The following is a 19520-nucleotide window of genomic DNA, read 5'->3' as shown; positions in this document are numbered from 1 at the left end:
ATTTCTGCGCTAAACTGAATTCACTCAATTCTCATGATATCTGGTTCATATGTGCATAAAATGACCGTCGTCATGGGAGAAGTCCTGCTGTGGAACCAACAGTCTGGAAATTCATCTGAGAGCTCCACAGTGAGGGGAAAAGCCCGGGAGATTATCAGCTGAGGGTTTATAACCGGCCGTTTGCTGCTGTGCAAACATCAGTGACGGCCGCTGGACGCCGGGCTGCCTCGGGAAGATGAGCCAATCAGAATCAAGCATACAGCGCCTCCGGAAAACACAGGGTCAGACCAGCAGCCATCACTGCAGTCAGCTGCTCCACCCAAACGCTTCCTCTGGAAACACACACACACACACACACACACACACACACACACACACACACACACACACACACACACACACACACACACACACACACACACACACACACACACACACACTGTTTCTCCTTGCTGGGTGGATGAAGGTGAGACGGCCGGCAGACTCAAAGCCACTTAGCCCCTCGACCAGCTCCAGCTCCCTAATCCCTTTAAACCTCTCCGACGCTCCTCACCCCCCCTGAACAGAACCGCCCGGACATCAGGAACATTTCAACAGCTGAAGCAGGAAGGCAGTCGATTAACATACGCATTAGAACACACTTGTGATGCAAAGTGTTGTCAGTCCGTGTTCTGTTGGTTACCGCGCTGCAGAAAACACACATTCCTAAAACAAAATGATCACATGACGTTACCGGTCCAGACAAATGAAATTCAGCCTCCTCGGTGGTATGGAGGAGAAGACTTGACTCTCACAGCGTGACGTTTCAAAACCATGAAGACGCAGTGGATTAGAATAATGACAGAAACAGAGTGTAAAGAGTTCAAACAGTAATCCAGCGTCTCCTGTTCATCTGAACCCCAGACAGGTCCGGTCCACAGCCACTGTCCCAGAGCTGAGCATGAACAGAGCTTCAGATGGAGAGCGACTCACCTTTGTGTGTGAGTGTGTGTGTGTGTGTGTCCAGGAGTCGGAGGACGACTCAGGCAGCCTCTATAAGTAAACACCTGCTGCCACCACTGCCTCCTCTCAGGCCCTGTGGGCCAATCAGGAGGCTGCATCTGAACTTTGACCAACCCGGGATGCTCAGTGCCACACACACACACACACACACACACACACACACACACACACACACACACACACACACACACACACACACACACACACACACACACACCCCCGATGTGAATGAGCCGGCTGAGAGGATTGCAGCGGATCCCCGCAGTCAGCACAACAGCTCAGATTAAACTGGCACAAGAAGTTTTCTTTTTTTTAAAGTTTGTTTTATTTGTTCTCACTCTGAGTTTCTCTCCATCACACACCGTCCACTGGTTCCACCGGGAATGGTTTTGAGTTTAGTTCACATAGTGGAATGCTGCAGGAGCATATCAGCAAACGTCATGAAGAAGATAAAGAAAGAAGGAAAAAAGGAGGGAACTGTTGTAGATAAATGACAAATAATGAAACAACACACAGAAATGTTATTTGATGGAATTCTTTTCTAATTGTACTTAAACTTTATTCTGGTTAGCCATTTTGAAGTAATTGTATCTTGAGGAAGTAACGCAAACTAACGGTTTATTACTGTTTAGTAGGACGTGTGAAATATTGGTGCTGGAATCCAAATATAAGATATTTTGCTGCCGCTGAGCTGTATGAATAGTTAACATTAGGCAAACAGGCATGAAGATAATATGATATGTTGAAGCTGCCAGAGGCAGACTGAAGGTTACACAGAGCAGGTCTCCTGTGTGTGTGTGTGTGTGTGTGTGTGTGTGTGTGTGTGTGTGTGTGTGTGTGTGTGTGTGTGTGTGTCTATAGATAGAGGTGGAGTGATGCGGTGCAGCTTTAATCCAGTGTTCTGCCTGTCAGCAGGCGGATTACCAAATGCAAGACATTCATCATCATTATGGAGGAGATTACAGTGTGCGCGTGCACGTACGCTCACGCGCACAGCAGCATGTGGAGGAAGGCAGGCGGTCACGCTGCTTCTGTATGAGCTGAATGAACATAAATCTCAGAACACTGGGATTGATCCGGTCAGTGAATTGAATGCGATGCAGCAATAATCGTCTCGTTGACCAGCAGCTCTGCTGAGACGAAGACCAGGAGAGCCTTCTGTGGCCTGCAGCCTTCAACTACTGGTCAGTGGTGCCACGATGCCTTTATGTCAGTTTCATTTTACAGTTTCTCAAATAGGAGAGGAAAGAGTGAAAGCAGATGTGGACGTGTCCCCGGCTCAGTCCAGCTGGCAGGTTGAAGGTTGGAGTCCCGTCTGGTGGGCGAGGGTCCACAGCCCTGTTCCTCCAGACAGAGACAGGCACAGGAACTCTCACCCGAGCTCACATCGCACCGAAACCCATCCTGAAGAGCTGCGTCCGCGAGGGTCAAACCACGCTGGGCAGCTTTCAGCAGCCGTCCTGTTAGTGAAGGCGATCCTGAGGCAGAGTACAGCCGGCTAACACTGACACAACAACCGACAACCCGTCTGTTATGAAAAACAAACTTTATTCTGATACAAATGACCTCCAAGCAGGATTTCTTTTTACAATCAATTACAGTCAGCTCATTCGATTCTTAGATCAACATATTCATCTTTTAAAACGTCTTAAAGGAAACAGGAAAAGAACAGAAAACACAACAAGTCGTACATGTGGTATAGAAGACAGCGTCATGACAGTGTAATGTGTTCAGTAATGTAAATCTGATCCTCTGAGCCTGACGGCCCGTCGCAGCCAAGCTACAGCTCAGACAAGACTTTCAACAACAGATGAGATGACGCGTTGTCCTGTGAGTGTGTGTGTGTGTGTGTATGTGTGTGTGTGTGTGTGTGTGTGTGTGTGTGTTTAGACGTAGGCTCTGGAGCTGTCGACCGATTTGGGTGCAGGTGTGTAGACTTTACTTGGAGGTTCTCCATAGTAACCTCTGCAAAACAAGAGAGAGCAAATCAAAGTGAGACCAGACGACACACACTCCGTTACATTACTATGCAGGAACATGGCTATTTGGTGAGCACATCTGTGCTTTTACTTTTTTTTTTTTTTTTTTTTAGAAACAAAGTATTCATAACATTGCTGAGGTGTGTCCAGGTTTACCTTTTCTGTCCAGAGGAGGCGCTCTTCATTGAGGTGCAGAGTAAAATCCCTCCGATGATGCTCAGAGAGGCTCCGGCCCAGCCGATGAAGAGTCCGGCGCCCAGCTCGAACCTGCAGCACACACCAGACACGCTCAGCGCCAGCAGGAGGGCCCATTTCACAAACTCACTTTTTAGCTCAAAATCTGCTGGACTGCACTTGTTATGATACTCAACAAGACAAAACAAATCTCGGGTCATTTGAAGTGAAATGTGATTATTCATGAAAAAAAAAAATGCATTGGTTTTATACAGCGCTTTTCTGGACACTCAACATTGCGTTATTTATTCACCCCATGGTGGTGGTAAGCTACTGCTGCAGCCACAGCTGCCCTGGGGGGGGCAGACTGATGGAGGCGAGGCTGCCAGTCTGCACCATCGGCCCCTCCCACCACCAACCATTCACTCTCACACTGCTTTAATACCAGGCAAGGTGGGTGAAGTGTCTTGCCCAAGGACACAGTGGCAGTTTTACGCCTGCGGGAGCGGGGATCAAACCGCCAACCTTCCGGTTATTAGACAACCCGCTCTACCATCTGAGCTGCTGTCGCAACGACAGTATAGTAGTGTAGTGTAGTATAGTATAGTGTAGTATAGTATAGTAGTATAGTAGTATAGACTTTATGCGCTTTACTGTGCACAGTGCTGAGATGGAGTAAATATGTTCAATTGTATCTTATGTACAATAAAACGTACTGAAAACTTAAACATACAAAAAACATACATCTAACCTCGATAAACTTTGACAGAGGATTCACTCACTAGCAGAGTAAAGTGTCCTCAACGTGACTAGTCGGGCCTACATATTCGACTCCAGTTAAACGCTCGCTCACATCCGTTTGGTTTGCAGCTCAGTTTTCATGTTAGACTTTATTCCAATCTTTATTTTATACAGTGCAACGATAGGCTCTCACCAGCAACCAAACCATGCTTCACCAGATTCTCCTCACAGCTGACTTCATGACCGTATCAGATAACATTGGTGACTAATGGCGGCGTCACACTGATGTGTGTGTCGACTCACTTCACTCCGCCAGTGAACGGGTTGTTGAAGTCCTCCACCACTCTGTATGCGTACCAGGAGCAGGCCACCATGCAGCACAGACCTGAGGCGAGACAGAGGCAATGAGCATGTGACAGACTGGCAGCTTCCTGCGAGCTTCCCGCCGCTCTCCGGTCAGCTCACCGCCCAGGACGGCCATCATTCCCCCGGCGGCGGCCAGCTTGGCCTTGGCCTGATCGCTGCTGGAGCCGATCTTGATGCACTTGAGTCCGAGCAGCGAGATGATCATGCAGCCGATTCCGAGCAGCAGAGCGACGATCATCAGAGCGCGACACGCCTGCACATGAGCTGCAGAGGAGACCACAACATGCTTTACTCTTAAGAAAGCAGAAAAACAACTGGACGTGTGCACGAATGAGAACGAGAAACCTGAGCAAAAACATAAAGAAACACAGCAGAGGCAGAACGATGCTGCTGTTCTCATTTGGGTTGAATGCCACATCGGTACCCTGAATGACATTATCTCAGACATATTCAGTGATAAATGAGTCACTATTTCACTTCTGGATTTCTTTTTGTTCTTTCAAAAACAGGCTGAACGGGTCACACTGTAAATTTTATTTAAGTTGTTGACAGCTATGATCGTCTCCTTCCACGCTGCTTCATTCAAGTCAGTGTGTCAGTCTGTGACACAGACCTGGAGCAGAACTACATCAATGTATCTGAAGGATTGAGTTATGTTTTGTTGTTGTTGTTGTTGTTTTGCGCTTGTCATGAAGACAAATGAATAGAAATGGGGAAAAGGTTAAAAAAAAAATAACAAACCAAAACAACAACAACAGAAAATTATACAAATTGTTAAAAGTAGAAAAGAATGGAGAAGTGAAGCTGTCTCTGCGGACTGGCCTGTACAGCCGCAGCAGTAACGCATTAACAGAGTGACCTCTGCTGATCGTAAACGCTGCCACTCCTCTTTATGGCAGAAGACAAAGAGGTCAGATGATAAGGAGTCAGCAGAGCTGCAGTATCGCTCAGTGCTTCAGGAGCTATCTGCTCGTATAATGAGTATAAAGATAACAGCAGGCTGGACACTGAGCTGGACAACAGGTCTGAGACGAAACTCTGGCATCGGTCAAAGTGAGACCAACGCAAAACAACCAGTCCCAAGCCTAAATATCTCAGTTAGTGTCATTTTGAACAGGATTTAAATGCACGTTATTCTTTGTATTCCCATGAGAAAGACACACTTTTAAACGCCATCATCAGAGGAAGCTTGAGAACGTTTACTCTGTCGTAATGAGAAAACCTGGGACAGCTAAAAGAAGGAACTGTTGACAAACGACTCAGTTTGAGCTGAGAGACACATCAGGATCAGACTGAAGACAAGTGAAAGCTCAGTGAGCGTTTCCCTCCATTTCACCGCCCGGGAGGAGGAGGAGGCACAAAATGGCGGCCAGAAGTTACACTGCCTTCTGCAAATGTGACATTAAATACAAACAAAACACACTGAATGTACTCAGCAATACAATAAATGTGTGTTTAGTGTTGATCTGTTGTCCATATACTGACAAACTAAGCAAATATTAAATGTGATTCATTGGTTTTTTTGGCGGGAAATTCTCAGCAGCAGAATTTGTTCAAAACGGCGCCACAAAGCTCTTTTCCCTCTTTGTTTGTTTGACACGTCTACAGTTCAGTTATTTTGTAAGACTTGAGAAAGGGAGTCTTTGATTGGTGAAAGTGTCGGATGTTCAGAGAGATCCGGCTCGCTGGCTGAACTTTAACCACTGACCCCGTTACGTGTTCTCAGCTCCGGAAACCCCCCAGTTGATCTTATGTTCATTTGTTAATCACCAAACATGAAGAACGGTTCTGAATGGATAATCTCCGCCTGTCAATGAGACGCTGCCATCAGGCAGGAGACTTCCTGGGTTCTCCCCGATGGTTTCTGAGGCCTCGCTTCTGGTCTTACCTGGCAGAGCGAGCAGCGACTCGAAGTCCCGGCACTCGGCGATGCCGCCGCTGTTCTCGGCGCAGGAGTGCCACAGGTTCTCAAACTGGTGCTGGGAGATGATGACGCTGCCGGCCACGCTGGAGATCTTCCAGTAGTCGTTGATCAGCGACGCTCCGGTGAGGATGAAGCCCACGAGGGACATGAGGAACCCCACGGCTTCCACGGCCGTCGACATGTTTGTGGCGTTCGGAGAGGGCGTCGGAAGAGATCAGAGAAATCTGGAAAGGGCGACGTGTGGGCAGGAAGTGGGTCAGGAGGCCCGGTGCTCTGAGGAGACGCTGAAGGCTGCCGTCCGTCCTCCGGTAATGCCGCCTGAGGCTGCAGCTCCAGGACTTTACTCTGTGAGGGGCCATAAACCGCCGGGCCACTCCCCGGCCCTCTCGCTCGCCACCCGTCAGGGACTGCTCGTGTTCAGGACAGCCGGCCTGCCGCCACGCCCATTCTCACTCTGTTTCCTCACAGAAAGGGGGTCAGCAGGTTTCCGATGTTACGTCCAAAACAAATGTGTGTATTTAGAAAAAGTAGAAATAAACTCACTAATAAATAAACACTAAAAGTGCAGACGGCTGTCGGACGGAGAGACTCTGAGCCAGATGGGTCCACAGAGAGGGACATACTGTGGGACAAAATAAAATATAAAAAGAGCCTCCATGCAGGAAGTTCACCTCTCCTGACAGTAAAGTGCTGACGGACAGGCAGGTCCTCTGTCAAGGCGCGAATCTGAATCCCAGTCTGCCTTTCATCCTTCACTGTAAATGTATTCTGTGCTTTCGGTGATTTTTGACTCCATCAAAAGGTCAAGGTTCACAGGTCATGTAAGTTCAATATAAACAGGCGGACTGCTTGATGTTTCTTCAGCTGACCTGATTTTCACCGGGTTCCTTCCAGCTTCCCCGTCTGCGGTTTCTCCTTCACGGACCAAGTTACCAACCATCAAATCAGACAACGAAGTGAGTGAAAACAAGGTGGCCTCAGGCAGAAGCCGTCACTTTGTGAGCTTGTCGGGCATTTTTTTGGGGGTTGTTCATTTCAACATGTACAATATGATTACACAACAGGCGGTTTACTCCATAACATCTTATTTTAAAAGAAGAAAGGCGTGAGACACATGAGGAAGTGAAATCTGTTAATCCAGCAGCAGTTTTCACCTTCTAACCACCACCACAACCCCAGCCCTTCCTACTTCAACTCAAGTCACTTCCTTTGTTTTTCAGACTCCAGACAAACTGAAACCCGGCCGTCTGCTGAACCGCAGGCAGAAGTTCATGACCTTTCAGAGTTCCCACAAGCCGAGCAGCTGGTCATGAACTGAGAGGCGAGGGAAGTGCAGACGTATCGGCGCAGAGGCATGGAGGGACTGCGGAGCACGGCGTCCGCCAGCTGTCCTTCACAGGGACGCACAGGAGGATGATTCTACAGCAGGGGTGTTCAACCTGCGGCTCTGGAGCCAGATGTGGCTCTTCTGTCCCTCTGTAGTGGCTCCATGGAGCCTTCACAACATGAAACGTGAATGAGCACTGAAGTTATTTGATGACAGTTTCACACTGCGGGACTGTTGAAAATGATCAGTCACTCTCGGTTCAAAAGGGATTGAAAAAAGGTACAAGTGAAATTAGGAATTACAGCTAAAAACACAAGAAATGGGGGACAAAGAAGATAGAGCGGTTTCAAAAACCTGAAAAAGAAAAATTAAATATGGTTGAAAAAAAGCATGAAAAACTGTTTTAAAGGAGGTAACATCGATGGAGCAGCTAAAAATTACAAATTGTCAATGAAAAAGCTTGAAAAGAGGAAGAAAACTGTTAAAATCAGGTACAAACATAGTTTCACTGTTCTGAACTGCAGTTCAAACTTCATGAACGCGTCATAAGCTCTAGTTTTCGTTTGTTCATCAAAACCAAGTATAAAACTTCCTGAGCTGCATTCGCCTCATTTTAATGGTTAAATGTTTTTATGGCTCTGGAACAGCAGGGCCTGAGGGAAAGCCACCAAAACGGCTCAGAACCCTCTTCTAGAGGAACACCAAAAAACAATACACCTCTGTTAAAACTTCCCATCAATCTGATGTCTTGCTGATGTTTGAAAGCGTTTAATTGATTAGAATGGATGAAACAGACAGTGGCAGCAGTGTTTCTGTGTCACAGGTGCAGGTTTCAGCTAAACAGAGGGTAGATGGTTGAATGTGGTGTGAGCTGACCCAGGTTTTATAGTTTTATGGCTGGTGACAGTAAACGTTTGAACGTCATGAAAGTCCAAAGTCTGAGGCTACTTCATCTTTTTTTCTTCTTCCCGTTTCCGGTGAAGTGAGCGGGAACAAAAGCAGAAGTGCACGATGTTGACGGGCGAGGTGGTGGAGAATTACAATACAGAATGAATGTTGTGATGCAATGCAAACTAAATAAAATGTGACTCCTCACAGCCTGCTGTGCTGCAGCCTGCTGGTGTGAGCAGAGTCTGGGTTGTTCCTGGTTGGTTCTGGTGACATTCCACAGCTCAGAATGAGAGCTACACCACTGAATGCTAACTTTCAAGTGAGAAGCTCTGCTTTTCTCTTCTCGTCTGCGATTTATAACCATATATTCAATAGAAAAGTATTCTTCCATCCTGTTAACCAGTTCATCTCATTCATGGTCAAGGTCTGCAATTTAAGCAAAAAGCCCAATACGTCTGGACAGGTTGCCAGTCCATAACAGCTCAACACACACACACACACACACACACACACACACACACACACACACACACACACACACACACACACGTGAAAACACACAGAAAGTCTCATCCCGGACATGAAATCCACAACCTTGTCACTAAGATATGAGTAGTAATAATCGTGTGTGTGTGTGTGTGTGTGTGTGTGTGTGTGTGTGTGGTGTGTGTGTGTGTGTGTGTGTCTATACTTTTGAAATGAAGTCACAATGAAACTAGTGCTTCCCCCTGCACAGCTCAGTCCTCACACAGCAGCACATCAGGAAGTGAGGTTTACAGCAGTGACTCACAGCTGGATGATCTGAGTCTGAGCTGAATCAGTTGCTTATCAGTCTCTAAGAATCAAAACATGTAAACGAGGGCAGCATTTCCAATCAGCACAGCACTGCACTGATGTTTTGTTAACTGATACTCGTGTTACTGTAACTCACTGAGACTTATTGCTCCATGTAAAGTTTCACAGCTAATACTTCAAAGCATTTTAAACCTGAACGAATGCTTCCATTGCCACGAAGCCTCGGGTTGTTTCCAGCAGTCTGGGAGGGAATCTGCTTCTTGTTTTGCCAGTCGTGTCAGCGGTGATATATATTGTTGATGTATGTCAGAGGAGAGAGACAGAGCTCAGAGAAAGCTTTTCAAACAACAGATGGAACCAAACAACGGCCATTTTTATGTGGTGGCTAATTCAAAGAAACTATTCAAGCTAGAATAAGTGATGATGTGTGGAAAGAAGAGTGTTGGTTAATGTCACAGTAACACCCTGTCACACAGTGTTCACGGCAGCTGCGATGGAAAGATGTGATGGAACCTACAATCCAGCGTCTGAAGCAGGTTCATGTCTTCCAGAACACGAGCTGAGGAGCTCCTGGGAAGAATGTCACAGCTGGCTGACTGTAATGAACTCTTCACATTTAACTAAAGGTTTTTCACCGGCGTGGAAGCAGCAGCTTCCCACCAAAAGCACCGAGGAGGCGCTGAGGGCTGAGCAGTTGTGTAATGATTTTGGCAGGTAGACGTCAGTGAACAGCTGCAGGGAAGAAGCAGCCAGTCGGACCGGCTCTGCCGCTCACATTCTGCCTCCACCTTCTGGACTGCCAGCATTTCTCTGCAGATCCTGGACTCATCCTTCCAGCTCGCACATGGCTTCACGCGAGGAGTGCATTCATCTTCAAGAGTTTTGAACGGAATTTCAAATGCAACTCTGGAAAATTTGCCTTCCTGGCACCTGTATCATCACCAACTCCAGGGCTTGACTTTCCCGAGGAAACACTGAGTGATGAACCCTGAAATGTCCACAGCACAGATTTCTTAGGTTTCTGATACGGTGGAAGAACTCATGGTGTGATGCTGCACTCTGGAACAGAGCAGGTGAAGGAAACTCTCTGAACATGAATGGACGGCGTTCGTTTCTCCTCCCTCTGGTGTGGGCATAGGCTCTGCAGGGTCATGGCACTGACATGGACGGAGAACCTGCTGCTGACGATCCTGCTGGGCTTATTAAATGGTGAGGAAGCTTTCACTGTACGTATCTGTGTGTGTGTGTGTGTGTGTGTGTGTGTGTGTGTGTGTGTGTGTGTGTGTGTGTGTGTGTGTGTGTGTGTGTGTGGCACACCCACAATGAATGTGGAATCGCAGTTAAATGTATGGATTAAGAGACATTCAGAGACTTGTCACCACAGATCATGACTACTACATGGACATCATCACTGGCAGAGCCGTTCTCAGCTATGCCAGCTCATTCCACACCTCCTTCAGCAGGTCAGGTACAACAGGGGTGTCAAACCGAACCCCTCCTGGCAGGGGCGTCACTAGGTTTTAAGTACCAGGGGGGCTGAGCCCCCAGGAGATGCACAGGATGTGAGCGAATGCAGTGGGCGAGCATAAACGCTCACAAACAGCAAACAAAAACTGAGAAGTTGCTTTTCCACTTTTTTGGACAGATTTAACAGAGATACATTAGTATGTCAAAGTTTTAAGCAACCTTTAGATTTTTCATACAATATAACCAGGGGTCATCAACCTTTTTGACCCTGAGAGCTGCTTCAGGGTCGCCGAGTGCCGCAGAGGGCGACTTGTTACAAACTTAATGATTTTTTTAAGAGCTGCATAGTTTCCCTATAACCTAAACAAAAATAAATGTATGTAAAAGAATGAGCCACTCAATAGGTGCAGGACTTCCCCTTGTCAGAGAGAGGGAGATATATTTCAACATGTCACATGACTCACTTTGCTTTTGAAAGTCATTTAACATGAGATCACTTTGTGGCACCTTTGAATATCCTCCACTCCAAATCACACCTGGTACATGTCTGGACAAAGTATTATTTCAGGAATATTTATTTAGAGAACAATATCCACACCTTCAGATTATTTTTTGTTTGTTTCTTCATTTTAATACTGTTACTTTTAAATCCACTCAAGGGAAAATAATTCAACAACAATCCCCCCCAACTGAGTTTCAGATGGATCTTGGGTGAACCAGGCTGTTTTCAGACCTGCTGATCATCAGCTGCTTTAGACTCACCTTTCCAGAAGAGCTCTCTCCCCTCTCTCTCTCAGCTGCTCTGTCCTCCTGACTCCTACAGGTCGATGGTGAAGTGATTATTGTTAGTGTATTATTATTCTTATCCACTGCATAAAAGACTAACAAGTTAGCTCAATAGCAGCGTGTTTTTAGCTGCTACTTAGCTAGCTGAAACGTCTCTCTCTCATCGGGAGTGAGCCAGCCAGGCTTTTATTTCTTTATTAAATACACGGGGCTTTCTGCTGTTAGACAGGGGCTGGAGCTAACTGTTACCACCAGCTGTGGTAAATACTGACTTTCTTGAAAAACCTTCGTGTATTCATTTTTCCTGAATCTTCTCCTGATCTGTGGATCTGCGCGCTGCGCAGCAAGCGAGGTGGCAGAGAAAACCTGGACTGGAGTTCCAGTGATGTGGGCGACTCTGTATGAACCAGTGGAACGGACTGATAACAGCTCTGACGGGGCTCCGCCTTACACTGTGAAGTAGAGGGAAACTCACAGATCTATGATCATATTTGCGTTAATAATGACAAGTTATATGGTTATTTATTTAAACTCATATTGTGGGCACCTTATATTGAATTTGTCTGCACGCTTTTGTAAAAAAAAATAATTTAATTAAAAAAAACACCAAATTATTTAGGGGGGCTTGATATTATTTTAGGGGGGCTGAAGCCCCCCTAAAATAGGCCTAGTGACGCCACTGCCTCCTGGGCATCCTGCATGCTTCAGAGGCTTCTCTGCTCCAGCTCACCTCAGCCTCCTGTTGACGTCGTCCTCAAGCCTGTGGAAAAACCCGTCAGCAGGCTGTTACTGGGACACCTAAAACACAGAGGATGCCGGAGATAGATAGATAGATAGATAGATAGATAGATAGATAGATAGATAGATAGATAGATAGACAGACAGATAGACAGATAGATAAATGCTTAAAAGTGTCACATTACAGTTGATGGTTTTTTTTTAACGACACCTGAGTCTTGATTTCCATTGAACGTCTTGTTATTCCTCAGGTGTGTTTTATGTTTTGGGCGTAGTCTCCACCACAAATGCCTGATGCGTGCATGATAGTGAGCAGTGTTGGAAGTCATGGTTTGATGAAGAATGCGTTACGTGTATCACCCCTGCTTTGGACAGGAAGAGAAGTAATTGATTACATTGTGAAGTCAGGGACAGTTCTAGTTGCTGAGGTTATCTCTGGGTGTCTTCCTCCCACCTCCAGCTGACTAATAGTTTCAGCCTTAGCTAGTTGTGATGACAGTCACACTTCATTAAAGTCCTGTTTACTGAAGGCAGAGCGCGTCACCGATCCTGACAGGAAGATGAAACATGTCACCTTCCTGTGACTTTGATCAGACTAGATCCAGTCTGTAGCTGACAGGCTTCTTACTCCCATGATAGGTTTTCTTATAGCATTTACTGTGTGTGTGTGTGTGTGTGTGTGTGTGTGTGTGTGTGTGTGCGTGTGCTTGCGTTCTCGTATTTCTATCCTTGTCGGGGCCAAATGTCCCCACAAGGATAGCAAAACGTGGAACGACGTGCCTTGTGGGGACCTTTTTCCGGTCCTAAGCAGGAGAAACAGTGTTTTCTTGACCATGTTGTTGTTACTGAAAAAAGTAAAAGTGCAAAAACATTTCTTTAGGGTTAGGCTTTGTTGTGGTGTGGGTTAGGGTTAGGGTAAGGGTCAGGGTTAGGGGCTAGACATGAATGGGAGTCAATGGACGGTCCCCACGAGGATAGAAATACGAGACTGTGCGTGTGTGTGTGTGTGTGTGTGTGTGTGATCTTGAGGCTAACAATGGGAAGTGATGTGATGTGCTTTTAATTCCCAGTCACTGGTTGGCACACACACTGTTCAGGAGATAAAGGTTTCAGTGGCTTTAAGGTTTTGAAGGTGTGGTCTTGTCTGGACAGATGTTTGGGGGCTTCCGGCTCCAGTCAGCACTTCCATGGACTCCGTCAACATGAGACACACGCTGAGGTGGGCGCCGCTGCAGGCGCCATGCAACGCCACAGTCCTGTACTCTGTCCAGTATCAGGGGTGAGAGACACACGAGACACAAATTCAGAATATTGACACGACAATACACCAGTGAAGTACTTTTTAAACAACACCTTTCTGTCTGTTTATTTTCCACAAAAACATTCTTTCTGCTTCGGAAACCCAATAGCAAATAAAAAAAGCTCATAAATCCACCGCTGTGGAAATAAAGCATAGCTAGAAAGCACTAAAAAATTCATGTGGTAAAAATATCTGCTTGACTCTTCTGGTAAGTCTTGATTTATAGAAATTTATGTTAAAAAAGAGTAATAAATGGAAATGCTTATGTTTGTTGAAGCTAAATCAAAAAAAAAAAAAAGCACCAATGGAATTGTCCTGTCAGTGAACTGTGAAAATTTCTGTCGTTTAACACAGTTAAATATGTTAAATATGTAGTCAATAACACGTAATTAGTGAGTCCACCCGCAAATGTTCCCCAGAACAATTTAATTCATTGATGGTATGACGCAAGGAAACAAACGGCACACCCACTGCATTGTTATCAGCAGGTGTGTCTGGACTCGGCACAAAAATCAGGTCACGCTCAAATAACCTGTTGACACAAAGTTCCAATTGAGGGCGTGTGCATTTCCCCAGACATTTCACCAAAACAGCTAAATATTCACACGTGCACGAGTGAGTATATGGTTCAACCCCCTGAGCTTTTTAGCCTCGATTGTTTTCACTTTATGCAGTTTAGCCGACACACTGATTTAATGACATCTCAACAACACTCAAAAAACCACACACACCAAGGTCTGTGTTTTCAACAATGCGCTCTCACTGGATCTGAAGCCAGAAGTAAACAAAAACCGTATAGTCATGAGTACGTGACAGTAATGCCATTAAACCTGTTCTGTTGAATCGAATGCCTCGTCTGATTCATCAGGACATGTGTTGAAGCCGCTGGAGATTCAGAAAAGACAAATGAAGCCACACAGACTAGAAATGCTCAATAGGAAAGAAATGTTTAGATTAAACTTACAGCTGCATAATAAACTCTTATCATGGATTTACACTTTCATTTCACCTTCAGAGAGTTTGAGCTCTGGGTGGGGAACGGCAGCTGGGTGGACGCTGCAGACTGCCAGCAGATTCCTCACACTCACTGCGATCTGACCTTTGACCTGGGCTCTGACTCCGACTACAACCTGCAGGTCAGAGCGCAGTGCGACAGGCAGCTCTCGGCCTGGACCCGGCTGAGCCAGCCGTTCAACCGCAGAGACAGTAAGACAATCGAGTTATGCCTTTTATGTTTCGACTCATGCCTTATTGCCTTTGTGAAACCACAGGTTCAGTAAATAAAAACCAGGGTAACACTTTATGTGAAGACCCCCTGTATAACACATTATAAGTACATTTATAAAGCATTATAATGCCATTATAACATGTGTAGCTGCAGTTATAAACATTCATAGATGATCAAAATGCCAGGACCGAACCCTAACCCTAACCCTAATCCTATGCTGTAATAGTGAGTTATAAAGCATTGTGATCATTTATGAGTGTTTATAACTACTTATAATGTGTTATACCAGGTGCTTCAAGTAAAGTGTTGCCAAAACCGGTCATCAGGTCCTGATGTTGAAGTGAAGTATTGAAGTGTAGTCCTAACTCGAACCCTGTTTGACTTCGTGTAGTGCTTAGCCCACCTACGGGCTTTGCTATTGGTACTCTCCCCTGGCGCCAGCCAATCACTGAGACAAATCTGAAACCGATTCGCCAATCCTCTGTGCATGCCGGCCCACTGCCACCCCACTGCCACGCCCCTCACCGAGGGTATGTCACCAGCGCCTGCACAACACACTCCCTTCTTCTTTCTCAGCCCTTGAGACTTTCGAAGCCACTTCGAGACTTGAAGATCAGAAGATACAAGATGGATAAACCAGGCCGTGACGTGTCGCCATCTGGCGTCGGGCCTCTCACCTGCCGCAGCTGCGGTGCAGCGCTCCCAGAGCAAGACCGCCGTGAACGCTGCTTCACCTGCCCGGGCTGGCGGCATCACCGCCAGCGGGCATCCTGCCCTGCCTGTATTGCCTTACCGCTCGAAGAGTCCGAGCGGCGAGCGGCATTTTTGGGCGCCGTTTCGCCAACTTCCACCCCAGTTGACGCCAGCGCGGACTTCACAGCCGCTCCCGCCTCTTCCACTGACTGGGCCGAGTCGGGTGGGTATCTCCTCAGCTGACGCAGCTCTTCAGGCTCGGAGAAATCTGCTCGGCACGATGACTCCCTCTCAACGTTCTCAAAAATCAAGCGCATGAGTGCCCCTCCGCTAGCCTTGCGGGGCTCTTCACCTTCGCTGCAGAACACACCGGCCTGTGCTCCCGCCGCAACCTCCGGAGCTGGCGCAGCATGACTTAGCACTCGGGCTAGCAACCCAGTCACGGGCTCAGTCCCGGACTGCGGTGCTGTGTCCCGCCGTGCCGTCATTCCAGGCCAACGTGAAGCGTGACTGGGGTGCCTCGCTCACCGCCAAGGGGGCAGTGAAGGGCTACCGTTAGCACTGCTGTTGTGATATATGTGACGTTAAAGGCTGTCAGGCCAGTTACATCACTTAAGAGCAACAATCCTTCCTGTCTCACTGCGCTTGAAAGACTGAAGCATGTCAAGCCCGGCAAAGCTCTCTCCCTCTCTCGTCCTCTGCTGCCTCAATAAAGCAGAGTGTGACCCCTCATGCACACTGGATGCGATCCTGAGTCACTGTCACGCTCAGGTCACGCTCGGGTGTTCGTGAATGTCCGGATCGCTGACGAATCGGCACGTGGGTGTCCGCATGCGCGTAGAGAGAGAGAGAGAGAGAAAGAGAGAGAGAGAGAGAGAGAGAGAGAGAGAGAGAGAGAGAGAGAGAGAGAGAGAGAGAGAGAGAGAGAGAGAGAGGGTGAGGGGCCGCCCAACGGGCGACGCGTCTGTGTGGATCCCGCAATCCAGTGGCGGACCGTGCATTTCACACTAAGGCCTTCAGAACAGATCCGCCTGAACCAATCTACCTCTGAATAACTATTTTGTCTACAAAAAAAAATATATATATATACAGATATGCACATAAAGAGTTGTTGCACAGCAGATAGATACTTGTGCAGCCAGAATAAATGCCTTTGCTGAAGTGCACAAGTCTCCTACTACATCTGTGCACATACAATGAGCATCAACAACTTAATAAAACAGCAATATTATTTAGGAAAAGAGGAACATTTTACTCACCAAAATCCCGATTATTTGAAAACAAAATCCATCCTCCTTTCCTTCCTCAAAAAGAGTTCAACTGCTCTGTCATATAGATTATCCCTGCGTTTCAGTTCCATAAAGCCAGGGCTGAAAGTCCAGCTGCCCTGTGGGATTTCTGGCTTAAGTTTTATTTCTCTTCAGGTCTTCTTCTTCTTCTTCCTTGGAATAATTGAGGTAGGCGACCAACAACTTAGGTGCATACCGCCCCCTACTGTATCTCTTGGTGAATGTAAATCAGAGGGCCTGGATCTGCTGTTGTTAGAAGCTAGAAGGCGCTGAGTCGCCAACTCAAAATCTGATTGGTTGAAGCAACTGTCTGATTGGTTGAAGCAGCTGTCTGTTTGACGCTTCACTTTACTTCACTGCGCCATCAGGAACGGATAGCGAAGGCCTCGGGCAGATTTTTTTTACCCTAGCAACAGATGATGCCTGAAATCTGATTGGTTAAATGATTTATTATGAAAAAAACATGTCTGGAAGCAGCGTAACCACGGGAAAACTATGAAAGGAACTGGAACATACCGTTTGGAATCATTTATTATTTATGGACAAAATATAATTTACATCAGTCTGTAATTCAGATAATTTTTAGGCCAGCAGAGAAGGCTTTGCAGGCCCTGACGGCCCACCACTGCCGCAATCCATGCCCGCATAGATGAGAGGGTGAGAAAGGGGAAGAGAGGAGCGGAGTTCTGGCGTCTTCCGACTGGCGGAGGTCGGTGTGCGCTTGCGTGGTCCTGGCGATGGCACGCCTGCACAGGAGGGAGAGAAAGAGAGAGAGGGAGAGAGAGAAAGAGAGAGAGTGAGAGCGAGGGGGAGCGGGCGTGCTCTCGACTCGACGTCTACCGCGCTGGTTCAACTTACTACTCTCGGATTAGTAAAGAGGAGAGGCGGAGAAAGGGCGTGAGGCTATTGCTCTCTCTAACGCATGAGCAGAGTGGCGTTTGGCCGTATTGCTCTGCGGGTCTGATATGGGAGCAGGCCAGCTGGGAGTACATTCATCCCTACGGCCTCCGCCTTGGTGAGTGCCAATAGCGAAGTCCGTAGGTGGGCTCAGCACCACACGAAGCAGAATTAGTAGTTACTAAACATAACTCCAGTTCTATGATTATGTGCGTGCCCACCTACCCAGCTGTCTTGCTTCCTTTTCTATGGCTGTTTCAGAAGAAGGAAGTGTGTTGTGCAGGCGCTGGAAATACCCTTGCTGAGGGGTGTGGCAGGGTGCCAGCGCACACAGAGGATTGGTGCGTCGGTTTTGGATTTGTCTCAGTGATTGGCTGGCGCCAGGGGAGAGTACCAGTAGCGAAGCCGTAGGTGGGCACGCACACACTCGTAGAACTAGAGTTACGTTTAGTAACTACTAATTTCTCTTGTGTTTAGCGGTCTTGACGGTACCAGAGATGACGGTGACAGCAATAGGGAACTCCCTCCAGGTGATGTTCAGAGAGCTTCCTCTCACTGGCGTTGTTAGTGTGATCGTGTGGAAAAAAGGCGCCAAGTTGCAGGTCAGGCCACACATCCATGTCTGTTTCAGTCCTCCCATGTCCGCTTGTGTCTTCATTTCATTTTTCTACCTGTTTATGCATTTATTTCTTTGGAAATAAGCATTGATAAATGAAGTCTTAATTTTATTTTATAGTCTTCTCAGTTTAAGAAAACAGTGAACTGTTGGACCTTCAGTCTGATGATCTTCGCCTTCTCTGTCTTCAGACGGCTGTATATTCGATGCCAGCAGAGCAGACGGTGTTCGCTGTGACTGACCTGCAGGAGGGAGCGACCTACTGTGTCAGAGCTCAGCTTGTGCTGAACTCAGCGCTCCACAGCAACAGCACCGAGCTCCACTGCGTGCCCGTCGCAGGTTGGTGAACACCTGAGTCCCCCCACCCCACCCCCCCCACCCCCCCCCCCCAACACACACACACAAACACACACACACACACACACACACACACACACACACACACACACACTGCAGAGGAACAGCTTAGCATGTCTCTGCTCACATCAGCCATCTGATCCAGTTAACAGAGATCAGTCAAAAGTTGAGACTGCAAAACCTGCTAGATCATATTTGTTAAAAAAAAAAAAAAAGGTGTGATTTCTCAATCTTTGAGCAGCTAAAACAACAACCACGCACACCAACAGATGATTGTTTCCTCGCTGACCTGCAGGTGCAGAGAGTGCTGCTTGGAAGACGCCGACCGCTGTGACTGTGGCGGTCTTCCTCACAGCCGGAGTCCTGTTTGCTCTGTTCTGGGCCATCGCCCACTGCAGTGCCGACGCCTGCCAGCAGCTCTTCCAGAAGGAGCCTCTGCCTCAGTCACTGGTCAGTATGTCTTTAAGATAATTCATTCAAGATAATTACAACTTGTGCAAACGTTACCATTTTCATAACTTCTGAATTTTATTTATCGGAATTGAAGTAACAATATTTGTGTCAACAAAATAATATTAAATATCCAGATGTGTTGTTTGGCCTCCTGCAGAAAGTGGACTTGGACAGAAAAACTCCAGCGGTCGCTGAGGAAGAGGAGGAGCTCATGGAGGAAGTGATCGTCGTCTTGAAGGAAAAAAAAAACATGGCCTCCCTCTGAGTTAACTGGACTTCTGAAAGACTGCCAGCCTGAAGGTCACCTGACCGCCAGTTTTGTTCAGTAACTGTTTATGCTTCACAGTGAGGCTGTGATACATTCAGGAGGTCACTGGAGGTCACAGGAGGTCACAGGAGGCATTTCCAGGCTCAGTTTGCTCAAACAGGCTGAGAGTTTATGAACTTGAAGACGCAGGGCAAGTGACTCTGATGATCTCTGCTCAGGCGCGACTGAA

The 19520-nt window shown here is 47.1% G+C and overlaps 2 protein-coding genes across 2 annotated transcripts; one reads left to right on the top strand and one right to left on the bottom strand.

The window, feature by feature from the left end:
* Positions 1–2888: 2888 nt before the first annotated feature.
* cldn15la (claudin 15-like a) lies at positions 2889–6367 on the bottom strand. The gene is made up of 5 exons (XM_030115406.1): positions 6151–6367; positions 4362–4526; positions 4200–4281; positions 3138–3248; positions 2889–2967 (listed from the first exon to the last, which is right to left on the bottom strand). Exons 1-5 carry the CDS (start codon positions 6365–6367, stop codon positions 2889–2891), a joined length of 654 nt encoding a protein of 217 aa, XP_029971266.1.
* Positions 6368–10304: 3937 nt separating this feature from the next.
* Positions 10305–19318, top strand: crfb16 (cytokine receptor family member B16). Its single transcript, XM_030115643.1, has 7 exons — positions 10305–10408; positions 13343–13469; positions 14506–14696; positions 18075–18199; positions 18405–18552; positions 18866–19020; positions 19181–19318. Exons 1-7 carry the CDS (start codon positions 10351–10353, stop codon positions 19286–19288), a joined length of 912 nt encoding a protein of 303 aa, XP_029971503.1. The 5' UTR covers positions 10305–10350; the 3' UTR covers positions 19289–19318.
* The last annotated feature ends 202 nt before the right edge of the window (positions 19319–19520 follow it).

The sequence above is a fragment of the Salarias fasciatus genome, chromosome 18 (genome assembly GCF_902148845.1).
Source record: "Salarias fasciatus chromosome 18, fSalaFa1.1, whole genome shotgun sequence".
Taxonomy (NCBI): domain Eukaryota; kingdom Metazoa; phylum Chordata; class Actinopteri; order Blenniiformes; family Blenniidae; genus Salarias; species Salarias fasciatus.
Note: the sequence above shows the minus strand (reverse complement) of the source record. Positions and strands in the feature narration are given on the sequence as shown.

Coding starts and splice junctions, on each gene's coding strand:
- crfb16 (XM_030115643.1), top strand. CDS start 10,351: ATGGCACTGACATGGACGGAGAACCTGCTGCTGACGATCCTGCTGGGC. Junction 18,200..18,404: donor AAAAAGGCGCCAAGTTGCAG/GTCAGGCCACAC, acceptor CTCTGTCTTCAG/ACGGCTGTATATTCGATGCC. Junction 18,553..18,865: donor CCACTGCGTGCCCGTCGCAG/GTTGGTGAACAC, acceptor GCTGACCTGCAG/GTGCAGAGAGTGCTGCTTGG.
- cldn15la (XM_030115406.1), bottom strand. CDS start 6,367: ATGTCGACGGCCGTGGAAGCCGTGGGGTTCCTCATGTCCCTCGTGGGC. Junction 3,249..4,199: donor CCGTTCACTGGCGGAGTGAA/GTGAGTCGACAC, acceptor TGTGTGCTGCAG/GTTCGAGCTGGGCGCCGGAC. Junction 2,968..3,137: donor GCCTCCTCTGGACAGAAAAG/GTAAACCTGGAC, acceptor CTTGTTTTGCAG/AGGTTACTATGGAGAACCTC.